This window comes from Asterias amurensis, chromosome 3 (genome assembly GCF_032118995.1).
Source record: "Asterias amurensis chromosome 3, ASM3211899v1".
NCBI lineage: Eukaryota > Metazoa > Echinodermata > Asteroidea > Forcipulatida > Asteriidae > Asterias > Asterias amurensis.
This window is the reverse complement of record NC_092650.1, coordinates 25602459-25615420: the sequence shown is the minus strand read 5'-3', so window position 1 is coordinate 25615420 and position 12962 is coordinate 25602459. Positions and strand designations below refer to the sequence as shown.

Genomic DNA, 12962 nt, shown 5'->3' with positions numbered 1-12962 from the left:
TAGGACTAATCCTAACTCTTTGTGAAATCGACCCCTGGTCTTGGTTGTCCCATCACGTGTTTCATGCCAGAAACCAGTTTCAACACGTCTGCCAGACGGAAAATTAACATGGCCTGAATTATTCAAAAGAGGGCGCTATTGAATTTAACTTTCTAACATCTCAAGGGGACAGAATCTCCTGACACATCGTCAATAAACAAACCAAAGAGAAAATAATTTACCATTCACGCTTTGCATAACTTTATTTAGACAATCAGAAAGCAATTATAAGTACTGTTTGTGAATGACCGACACTGTTTCAAATAGAGAAACATAGTTATTTGAATGAGATTCATTTCAAATGCTCACAAGGATAATTTCTCTGCAGTTGCTGTTTTAATGAATAATTAAAATTCAAAAGCACAGCCAAAATGCTTCGCATTCCCCGAGAACAAGATTGGGTTATATCCTTTTTTGATGGATAGAATCCATTCTAGAAAATAATCAAATTCGTGGTTTATCTTGTTGCCTTGTAATAGCAGTGACTGCACCGAGATGGGCTATTTACATCATAATAGCGATTTAGAAAGGGTCACTTGCTTAATTATAGCATGGTTGTAAACAAAATTCAAAGTGTACCTCTAGTGAAGTAAAACAAAAAGTTAGGCTCAGTATTTTAACTGTTATGTCTTCTCTCGTCAAACGAAATCAATATATAATTTAAACCTGTCTTTAACAGATTGGGGTTTTAAAAACCATAATGTATAACCCTCATTTGTCTTAATTTTCAGATACAAAAACACTGCAAAATAAATAAGTTCACAAGAAAACAATTGAACGACTTTGCAAACATGCAAATCGGTCTGTGGTAGGGGGGCTTGGATCAACTAGACGTGTTTTCATGTTTGATGCTGGCTGAATTGAATCTCAGAGCCGAGAAGGCTGGGATGTGTCCCATTGCAATGTTCCATGGTGTGGTGTTTCCCATCGCAGGCAGGTGTCGAACCATCTGATGGCTTGTGGGTGGTGGGTGTAAATAAGGCTCAATGGGGTAGGCACCAACCCCTGAGGGCGACAGTGCTGGGTGAAGTGGATGTGCATTGGGACCTAGCCGGGAGGCTTGCATCTGCGCATGTGTGGCCTGTGCATGGTGGGAAAGCCTCCTGAACAGAGCGAGATTCCACAGCTGAGCGTTGTCTGGGATCGAGGTTGGATACGAGGATGGGAAACAACCCAGTAATGGCGGGAACCAATGCTGTGCTTCTGCAGCTTGCTTGCCGTTTGTTAATGTGTTCATGATCTGTGTACAAAACAAAAGTTAACATTTTGTTTTTAAGTTATAATGTAAAACTAACTTTGATCATAACCATAATGAAGCTTGGCTTCACCCTTGCACCGACCAACGTATGTAAGCACTGTATACTCAGTATACACTTTTCCGAAATCTGTGGAAAAAACAGACATATTACCCAGTGGGATTCGAACCCATGACCCGATTTTAAAGCAGCGCATTACACAACTCCAATACCTAGGGTATTACATGCAAAGGTCATGGGTTCAAATCCCACCTTGTGATTTGCCCGTGGGTTTTCCCACAAGAGTCTGGAAATATACAGCGCTTCATACACAAAATGTGTACCATATAAACATTGACAGCTCGAAATATGTTTAACAAATTGGCGCGTTAGTTTAGCTTCCCTGAGTCGACCTCGGTGTGTGGCGGATTTTTTTTTCTTCAGGACGAACGTGTGCAGATAATTACCCACGTTCGTCCTGGAAGTAAAAACCGCCATACACCGGGGTCGACCCAGGGAAGCTAAACGAACGCACCCTATACTCGGTCTCGAAAGATGCATCAAGCTTTATTTTATTTTTTCAAGATGGCGCTTGTGGTTCTGGTCAATTGTCGCTTGACTGCAATCACCATGTACCTTTCATCGATCTGGTATCGACTCTCGCCGCAATACGAAACCGGTCAGTAGAGGTGTCAAACACAGTGAAGTGAGTGGCCAGTAATTGACAGAGAAATTAATCGATACCACTAGATAATGTAACTCCTCGGATTTAATGAAGCATCATATCGAGCGTACCTAAATACCTTTAGTGTATTGAAGGTCTCCGACTGGCGTAACTAATTATTGAACTCCTTTCCCTAGGGTGGTACAATAGACACCGCGCCGGTCCCTTATTAATATTTTATCAGTTAATAATTGCAGTGCGAGGGAGGGTTTTATTTTGGGGGTTCTATAATCCAAACAAAGTCTGCTTCTATTGACCATTCTCTAGTTTTGTGCTTCGACTGTGACAGAAATCCTGATCATTCGATACAGCCCAAGGCCATGCTCGTACTAATCCCTACAAATTACCCAGCCTAGTGCCAAATCCTGGAGTGGAGTATAACAAAAGGTTACTAAAGTAATTATTTAAAGAATGCACAACGCCAGTTTGCTACACTATGTGAAATCCCTTGATAAAAGGCAAACTTTGTCCCAAAGGCCCTTTGGTTGGCTGGACGTACAAGCTTTTTGCTTCTTCTTTTAGCGACAATAATAACAGTTAAATACACCAGAACATAATCTGAGAGTAACTGTTATGTGTTATGTGTTCATAGCTGTGCTGGTACACGGTTGATTTTAGGAGGGTACATCCATTCCAGCTCTAGTTTCCCTCCTGTAGACGATAAGAGCATTCTGATCAAGACGTCAAGTTGTTGTCCGTTTTTTTTTTGTTTTTTTTTTTTACTACAATCAAAGAGAGAATTTGATGTACATGGTATTACCGAACACTGTACTGAATCGCACAAAATCTGGCAATTTTTGAATAATTACAAATTCATGGTTGATGTTTTGTCGGGGATTTTAAGCGGATACCTTTTGGTGATTGCTTCAACTTGTTTGGTATGGATCCAAAATTGTACTGGTCAAAAATTGCGTACCCGCACAAAAACAACTTTTCGGCAAATCTGTACTTACCAGAAACCAGTTTCAGCATTTTAAAGACACTAGACACTATTGGTAATTGTCAAAGACCAGTCTTCTCACTTGGTGTATCTCAACATATGTATAAAATAACAAACCTGTAACAATTTGAGCTCAATTGGTCGTCGAAGTTGCGAGATAATAATGAAAGAAAAAACGCCTTTGTTACACGAAGTTTTGTGTGCTTTCTGGTGCTTGATTTCGAGACCTCAAATTCTAAATCTCAGGTCTCGAAATCAAATTCATGGAAAAATTCTTATTTGAGTCGAAAACTATGTTACTTCAGAGGGAACAATATCTCACAATGTTTTATACTATCAACAGCTCCCCAGTACTCGTTATCGAGTAAGGTTTTATGCTAATAATTATTTTGGGTAATAACCAATAGTGCCAACTGTCTTTTTAGCTTAATCAGATATAAGTCTAGTCAATCTATGGTTTGACCTAGGCAAAATTTCAACAGAAATGTTTGGTTCTTTGCAAGTTTCGCTTGATACCCTCTCAAACAACATATCCAAAAAGTAAAAAAAAGTTAGCAGGGGAATGCATAATTTATATAAGTTAAAATTTACCGTTTTCCCCCTAAAATACGTATGCGCACCCTATACAAAGTAAAAAAGAAAAACACATAAATTTATTTCAAGGAAAGATTCCAATTGTATTAACCATGATCTTTAAAGGCACTGGACACCTGGTCATTGTCGAATACCAGTATTCTCCCTTGGTATATCCATAGCCAACATAATTATGCCTAAAATAACAAAGTTGTGAAACATTTGACTCAACTGGTAATCGAAGTTGTGCTTTAAGATGCCTAAAAAGATCTTGCATATTTTGAGTTAGAAGTTACCTCTTTCTCAAAAACTACGTTACTTCAGAAGCAGCCGTTTCTCACAATGTTTTTACACAATATCAACAGCTCTCCATTACTCGTTACCAAGTAAAGTTGTTATGCTGACAATTATTTTAAGTAATTACCGAAAGTGTCCAGCGCTTTAAAGCATCGCAATGTATGTGCATTTTAATGGTCACAGAGTTTGACTTACCGTTTGATCTAGGTACTGTTGCTGTTGTTGCTGTTGTTGTTGCTGTTGATGTTGCTGTTGTTGTTGATGTTGTTGTTGTTTCTTACCCCCCAGTGATGAAGATTGACGTCCATGGGAAGTGTCAAGTTTCTTGCTTTTCCGCTGTCGCTGTATTTCTGTACAACAGAGAAATAATCATCCTAATAAGTATGATGTCATAAGTTTACCCCAAAAATATAAAGGCAAGTCCGAATGGCAACAGAAGTGGCATAATTAGACTTGTTAATTTGAGAGGGAAATAGAACATTGTATCTAACCATTCATTTGTATAACTCTTTCTTTTGTTTCGATCTTATTTTGGGGAGGAGACAATGGTGCTGATAGCAGGGATCCAGCCCCCCCCCCCCCCCACCCTCTCTTTGTTAAACACCTGTATATTTTCTAAGTAAAAGTAAATATCGAGTAAAAGTATGGTGCAACAGTCAAAACAACAAACGAACACCCTTCTCCCATTGAGGGTAAAAATATTGGTGACTTCTGGGAGAAAGTAAAATTGTCTACTGACTGCAGCCTTAAGGCCCCCCCCCCCCCCCAAAAAAAAAAAAAAAAAACGGATATTATTTTAAATAAGGGAATCCTCTAAAAATAAAATTAGAAAAGGGATTGTTTGAGGTTAGAAATTCCATACTTAGGAGAAACAAAAGTTGCCCCCCCCCCCCACATTAAACGCCCTCTATCTCCCACCAACTCCAGCCCTGTATGCGAAGCGTGCTTCAGAAGGTATACATGAGATTAAAAAGAAGCTCCTTCGGTAGAGATGTCAAGATTCTCTGGAGCGTAAATGATCTTTAATGACCCCCGTTCTTTCACTCGATGAGGACCCAGTGTCACCCACTGCATTGATCACAGACACTCGATAATCGTGTATCCTTTGTAAAGAGGCACCGTGATAAATAGTCACGTCTCGACCCTTACGAGACAAAAAAAAACACCAGACACAGTCTAACTCTCGGTCCCTTTCCGAAACCATGGCTTCGGCTATGGATTCGGCTCCGGCTAGCTTGGCCCCGCGGTTGTATTGACATTTTGCGCGTGCTTTGTGTACCCGCTTAGGGCTTCAGACGAGAGGACCGTGCAGCCTGAAGCCGAATCCAAATCCGAAGCCGTGGTTTCGGAAAGGGCCAATGGGACTCTGCTGAATAATTACGGGGTGCAGTTAAAATACCGGCGCGGCAATTATTTTAAAATTATCACTTATCTTGTTTTGATCCGTCTATCTTTATTGATAGAGCAATTTAATAGCGTTATTAATCTGAAGCCAAAATGTCATCGGTTTAAACGAACTGTATATCATAAGTGCGATGTCATCTTAATTTCAAAACAAAAAATATTATAAAAGCGCCACGTATGTTCTGTTGGTCATTTTGAAAAGATTGCCTAAACCATAACTTGCATCAGAAACACAACAAGAATACACTATAAATGATAGTACACTTGCGGGTACAACGATGTAATAAATCTCTGTTGAGTGGATGACGGCTCTAAAAAATCTTTAAAGAGCCAGTTTGGTCTCGACTTTTCGAACAGTATTCTCCTTATGACGAGCAGAGACTGTTCGAAACTCCGATATAACAAAGACGGCTCTTGTTTCCAGAGCCAACACTCCCTCAAAAGTAAGAGGGAGAACCTTAGTGGAGTGAGAGGGGGAAGTACATATAGTTCCTTGACCGGTGATGGTTTGAGAGAAGATGGTTTGGAAAAAGGGCACACTTAAACTGTAACCTCAAAAACAAGCCAGAAGTATGGATTTTCTCATAAGATAACTGGCAAATCCAAGTTTATCCACTAACCTTTCTTAAGTCTCTTAATATCGCATGCCTCTTCCTTACAAGACGTCGTCGTTCCATTCTCACCACGTGATCTCTTCACCCCTTTCGTTCCTAGGATGTCGTCCATCGCAAAGGACGTGGTTGTGTTTTTCGTCGTCGTCCAAGCTGATGGTGCGACGGTTGAAGATAAGTCATCAACGGGTCTGATGAGCTCTGTTTTGACCTTTGGTTTCATCCCTAAGAGTGGCTCTTCAGCGAGAGTCGAGTCCGGTGGCCAGTGGTGGTTGAGCCCATCCCCTGTTCCCTTACTCCCGGTGATGTTGCTAGAACCTTCGACATCTTCCTCCTGTCCGCAGCTTCTCAGTATCCGATTGATGGAGCTCACACTCGGCAGGTTGTCCTTGGTGCAGATGCCATCCACCAGCAACCTCTCCCTGATCTCCCAGGCGAACATGGACGAGTTTGTCTTCTTGTACATGGCGATGCTAGTCACCACGGACGGGGTGGATACCCTGGGCTTACTGCCCCCGATCGCACCCGGGAGGATGGACCCTGTCTCGGCGTACCGGCTGAGGATCTTGCTGACACACCCGTGGGATACAAGAAGCTGCCTGGAGATATCACAGGGACGGAGACCGACGTGTGCCAGTTCTAAGATTCGGTTCCTGATGTAGATGGGAAGTGGGCGGCCATTGGCAAAAACACCACCAAGTTGGTTTATCCCGCCGTGACCTGTACATGTTACAGACGAAGACAAATATTATCGAATTAAAATCGAAGGAGAAAAAACAGAACTTTTAATTAGAAACATACGACAAACAGTTGCGGTAGAACATTGCGATTACGATTCTTTCCAAGTTAAAATGCTCACAGTTACATCATCATTTTGATATAACCAGTTCAAAAAACAAACATCAGAACTTTATTTAGAATCGGGCGCGAGACAATGGCAACACATTACGATTAATGTACCATCCAGTTACATCACAGTCATCATTTGACATAACCAGCTCAATAAAAATCAGAACAATTAATTACAACCATTCGAGACAATGGCAACATTTAACGATTACTGGACCATCCAATTCCAAGTTACATTTTCACAGACACTATTTTACATAACCAGTTTCAAAACAAACATCAGAACATAACCAGTTCAATTTAACGAATTCCAATACACTTAAGAGGTAACACAAAAATCAACCCTGAAGTACACTGAACGAGAAACGTTTCAAACGAGAAACGTTTCAAACGAGAAACGTTCCAACCGAGAAACGTTTCAAACGAGAAGCACTTTAAACGAGAAACGTTTCAAACGAGAAAAGTTTCAAACGAGAAACGTTTCAAACGAGAAACGTTTCAAACGAGAAACGTTTCAAACGAGAAACGTTTCAAACGAGAAACGTTTCAAACGAGAAACGTTTCAAACGAGAAACGTTTCAAACGAGAAACGTTTCAAACGAGAAACGTTTTCAAACGAGAAAATTTTCAAATGAGAAACGTTTCAAGCATGAAACGTTTCTCAGATTGTTTTTTTCTAACTACGGGTTATTCTTCCTGCGGGACATAAAACGCGAACTTGTAAGTTTTATTGTATATACCTTTAAACATTCGAGCTGTTCCTCAAACAAAAGGTATTCATTGTCGTTAATGCATTTGTGTTTCCCACACTCAAAATTCACACAATACAACAAAATGAGTAAACGATCAACGCGTTACATTGGGTGGCACAGAGATACAAAATACTGTATTAATTATAGTATAGTATTGTTTAGTATAGTATAGTATACGCTGCATGCGACTGTTTTCCCGGTCAATTTTAGTAAATGCGATTTTTTAAAACTAAAATAAGGCACAAAATTACAAAATCAGCAAATATTTACAGTCAATTGTGTTACTATGGCAGGAATTGCAATAATAAGTTTGGCGGTTCGAATCCTGCCAGGCAAACCTCTGCTTATATACGACAACTAGAATCCGTTTGTCGCCTAGTTTACGGTGTCACAATTTCTTGAATTGTACATGTTTAACCAACGTTTGTGTATGAGCGAGATTGGCTGTTGAAGCTTGGCGTTTATAAACTTTATATTATTCCCCTACCCTTGGGAGCTTTGCCGAGTTCCATTGTTGGGAAGATCATCCAAACAAACAGACAAACAACAACCATCTCGATATAATACCAGGATTTATGCATACCTCTCCTAATTGGGTTTTACCGTATAGATTAGCAATACGGCGTTTGTTAATCTACATGACCTTTTACCCTTCCGCTATTTGCAATTGTCATTACATTTTCCGTCAACAATCAACTTAATTTTCTACTGACTGATCCCAGTGAAGGGATTTCATTGTGGAACGCTGGTTTATTATTCTAGCTCGAGTGCGTTTCCTTTTCAAAAGAAGGTGTTACAGATTCTGATGACTCAGTTGGTTGAGTTTCGACTCACAAAGGTTGCAACCACCATCAAACCATTTTGTAAACATAAGAGAAAATGTATAATTCAATGATGTGCAAATAATGTAATTTGATGTATTGCATGCATGGTGAGGTATCAATTGGTTTACGGTGGCATATGCGTCTTTCTATGCCATAACTTTCCGTACGGCGCCACCACTTTTTCACAATTTTTTACAAAAAGGGATATCTCATTGGGGTAAATTTGATAGTATATTATTTCATATGGAACGAAAAAGTGATGGCACCACCAGACTTGTCCCCACTGAAAGCTCCACACAATACATCTAGTTGCTGAACAGGCTTTGATGAGACATAGGGATAACTTTCCGTATGGCGCCACCACTTTTTCACTAATTTTTACAAAAAGGGATATGTCAATCAGGTAAATTAGATACTATATTATTTTATTTCGAATGAAAAAGTGGTGGCGCCATACGGAAACTTTTCCAGACATAGTAAACAAACCACACTATTATTTTTCTCTATCAAAACCTTCATCATGATCTCCCTTGATGCAGCAGCACCTAAACAAAAATGGAAACTGGATCCGAGTACATAAAATGACAAAATATTACCTTTAGTGTTCGCCATGTCTCTCTGTCTCTGTAGTCACTTAAAACTGCTTACTGTGTAGGTTCTTTTTTGAGATCACGTTAAAATGAAGTGACTTGGCTTCACAATTGCTAATAAACTACACGTCAACAATGGAATAATATCGCAGTCTCCATCAAGTTGTTTTCAGCTTTGCTGTTCCCCTCTTTCCTTCAGGAGGTTTGTTTGTAACTGGTTGCAAATAATAACGGGGCTACCAGTTGCGGTCACCTTCTGGTTTTCACGCTTGGCTTGGCCAAGTGTAACAAGAGCTCCTGTGACAGGCCCCTGCTGGCTTCTTGCACCGTACCGATACAGTTATATTAAAGTAGAATGTTTCGGCTGGTTCTAAACACAAGATGTTTCCTTGTTCTTTGGGACGCTCCAGTGCGCCTGTACAAACCAACCCTACAACCGGCCTGCGAAGTGGAACAGAGGCCTACCTCCCACTTGTGCAGGAAGAGGTGTTGTGGTACGGCCTCTTTTGAGTTTGCTAATCGACCGTTGATAATCCGTTTTGAAAGGTTGGTAGGTAGCGAGTTCGAATGGCTTCTGAGGGTGATTTTCCTCCACAGCTATTGGTCGAAGCTTTCAGTGAGGCGTGAGCTTTTGGGTATACTCGTGATGACAACCCTCTCCCCTAGCCTTTTCTCAAGGCCTTCGTGGTGTAAACAGCCTAGCCATGACTGGAACGAGAGACCACGGGCGCGAGTCGAGAGCCCCGATTGAATATGCGTCGTCTCCCGTTCCAGTCACTTGGAATCGCTTCTCTCACAGCCACGACAAAACTCCTTGACAAAAGGCTAACCCTGGTGGGAATGAACATATGTTGTGATGAGTGACTTAAATGATCGATAGCAACCCGAGCTCAAGCACCCATGACAAATTATCCCACGAATTATCAACAATCGACGAGTGATGTGTTTCGCCATCAGCCCCCGGGGGCTAGTGGTATACGCCGACAAAGGGCGAGTATCTCTGCATGTCGTGTCGCCGTTTCTGCATCAGCAGAAACCGAGACGACATGTGAGATGTCGAAAAGATTCAGCAACTTTTTATTGCTCTCGGGTGAATGACAAAATAGTTGGACATTGAAGTAACTTGTCCTTCCTCCGGGCTGACATTTTGTTTGTTTTTGAGAGAGAATGAGAAGACAGATTCATTCGAGCAGAACGTTCTTGCATTCAACACCAGCCATCGTTGGTTTCCGGTAACAATAAACTTTATGGTGATGCTGAAAAGCAAGGGCGTCGATGGGTGGGGACGAGGGGGGGACATTTTTAGACTTGGGGGACAGTATATCAACCCCCCCCCCCCCAACCTTTTGATTGATTGTTTCATTGTAATAAAATGTAAAAATATACATCACATAATATGACATATTTTAAACGATCAAGTATTACAACAATTACGTAAGGGGCCGTTGAATTTAGACCTACTTAAGTGTCTCCAAATGTGTAAATTAAAAACAAAAAATAAGGAGCTATCAATCAAAAGATGTACCAAATAAAGTAAAGACGTAACCCCCCCCCCACGCCCCCCTCATTATAAACCCTTTGCTTTGCTGTGCTGTGCTAAACTTTTACAAACACGTAATAAACTACAGCATTTATAAGACGCACTTTACTGTGAAAGAGGAACATTCAAAGGCGCTGGTCAAGTTTTGTCAAGATGTTGGAAAGCAAGCAAGAACAAGTGTTTTGAGTTTCTGCTGGAAGAGAGTGATGTTGTGTCTGAGGTATTCCGGAAGTGAGTTCCAGAGTCTTGATGCTATGTTGGAATAAGCCCCACATAGTGTTGTTTGATGGGAACTAGGGGAAGTTATGAATCCATGGTAAGATTTCGCAAACCAAGATTCTTAAGATGGGTTGTCAATAAGTTGCTAAAAGTATTTGCTTATAGCAGGATCGATTCGCACATAAGCTCAATCTTAGCTCTTTGTTAATTTTGTGTGCGTAGTTCAAAAATTCCAGATACATTACTGTGGGTGTTAAAGCAACTGACACGTGATAGTTTTGAAAATGTAATTTTTGAAGTGGTGATTCAGAAATAAAAACGTCAGGCCATCTTCGTTTCATTTACGCATATCATTTAAACGATAATAAAATCCACAACTAAGACACAATTACGAACAGCCTTATAGGGTGAAAGGTAGGCCTACATTGCTGTACAATCAAATTAAAAGGGAAGACAAATAAAACTCTTTAAAAGTCTTTAAACATGTATTCAAATTGTGAATACAATAAATGAAATACATTATCTTACGATAGGGACTTAGCAAAGGCTTTTTTTCTCAGGCCAATCCGCTGTGCGTAAAAAAAAAGCTTGAAGCATGTCATGCTTTAAAAGATTTATTCGTATTATAAGTGATAAATTAAGATTTCAAATAAAATATCTTACAATAGGGCCTTCGCAATGAGCTTCTTATTTGGCCAATCCGCCGCACGTAAGAAAAAGTCCATCTTTACAGGTTTTTTGTCTTCTTTTTTTTCTCTTTTTTTGTGGGGGGGGGGCTGAATGACGTCAGTGCAAAGGTTTAGCCAAAAACTTCAACCTTGAAATGAAAAGATCATGAAAGAATTAATGCATTATATATTCATGCCGTTTCAATTCTGTATCTGCAACAAACTCCTCACGGGATATAAGTTGCTGTCGATTTGACCAAACTCCTCCTAACTTCGGATTAATCTTTGGACTTAGGACGAGTTCAGATCCATTTCTCAAAGACGTCAGGACGCATTGAACTCATCCGTAGTTTGGACGAGTTACTCTTCCTAACTTGAGATAAGATTAATCCTAGCGTTTCGTGAAATCGGCTTTGGTGTGGTGTGGTGTGGCAAGTAGACGAAAATTGGTAGTGAGCTCCATTTATGAAAGTGGTCATTTTTTTTTTTTTTTTTTTTTTGTTATGCAAGTTGCCTGACACACAAGGCCTGAAGGCCACTTCAAGGTGTGGGCTACAATTATTTTTTCCAGAGGATGTTGCCACCTACTCCTAGCCCCTTTTACAGTTAATGCGGATGTAGGCTTGGGTATCATCAATTCGAAGCCTGGCCGGTAGAGCAGAAAGCACTACCTCCCCAATTTTATGTAGCAAGTGTCACGACCGGGATCCGAACCCACACCCTGCTGATCAAACACCAGTGCTTGAATCTGGTGCTCCTTAACAGCTCAGCCATGACACCGCCACAAATGTATTGATGTTCTCTTCATCATGTGTATCTTTTCAGATTTGAAAAGCTAAATCGAAATGTTACCAAAAAAACTGCATTAAAAAAGCAGCACCACCACACAGAGCACACCTCAATTGACAATCAATATTATACTGTTTTCTCTGTCAGTAGAAATGGCTTAATTAACTCGACACCCTGAGTTGACTTTATACACCCTCTAGTCATCAATCGATCAAATTACGTCATTGATTTGGGAACCACTAAATACCAACATTACATTAAAGCATATTGCTATGTAAGCCAACAAGTCAATTCATACACAACCTGCACAGATTGACGCCACACAAACCCCTCCCCGAGCACTCGAACAACCCGATTGGCGTAACATGTAAACACTTGCAAATTGATGCAAGTGTATCAACTCAGGAGGATTGGTGTCGCATTGCATGGAATTTGTCCCACAGCGCCCTCGTTTGAAAAATCTTCTCAAGCCCATGATGACGACAAAAAGACATGACACTGATCACAACCTGTGCGCTGATGCATGACGCGCGCACAGAGTGCCACCCGAGGCCATTACGGAGGCGTTTTGTTTTGTGGCTTGTGAAATAAAAGTTGTGAAATAAAACAGAAATTGTACGAAAACTTCACAGATAGTGCCCAAATGCCCGTGGCTTGATTTATGTGGCAATGTTGTCTTCCCCTGCTGTCAAGGGAACTCTGCCGACTTCTACAAAACGCCAAGCTGTGCCATGCACTCAGCATCTCTCTCTCTCTCTCTCTCTCTCTCTCTCTCTCTCTCTCTCTCTCTCTCTCTCTCTCTCTCTCTCTCTCTCTCTCATCTAATACATACTCGCTTATGGTTCGCTAAATTAATTTAAGAAAATGATATAAAAATAATGACAATGATCTGCTCATTTCCTTGTGCT

At 40.6% G+C, this 12962-nt stretch overlaps 1 protein-coding gene across 1 annotated transcript; it reads right to left on the bottom strand.

The window, feature by feature from the left end:
* Positions 1–278: 278 nt before the first annotated feature.
* LOC139934852 (uncharacterized) lies at positions 279–9323 on the bottom strand. The gene is made up of 4 exons (XM_071929259.1): positions 8845–9323; positions 5833–6543; positions 4004–4158; positions 279–1279 (listed from the first exon to the last, which is right to left on the bottom strand). The coding sequence occupies exons 1-4, from the start codon at positions 8858–8860 to the stop codon at positions 863–865; spliced, it is 1299 nt and encodes a 432-aa protein (XP_071785360.1). The 5' UTR covers positions 8861–9323; the 3' UTR covers positions 279–862.
* Between the last annotated feature and the right edge of the window lie 3639 nt (positions 9324–12962).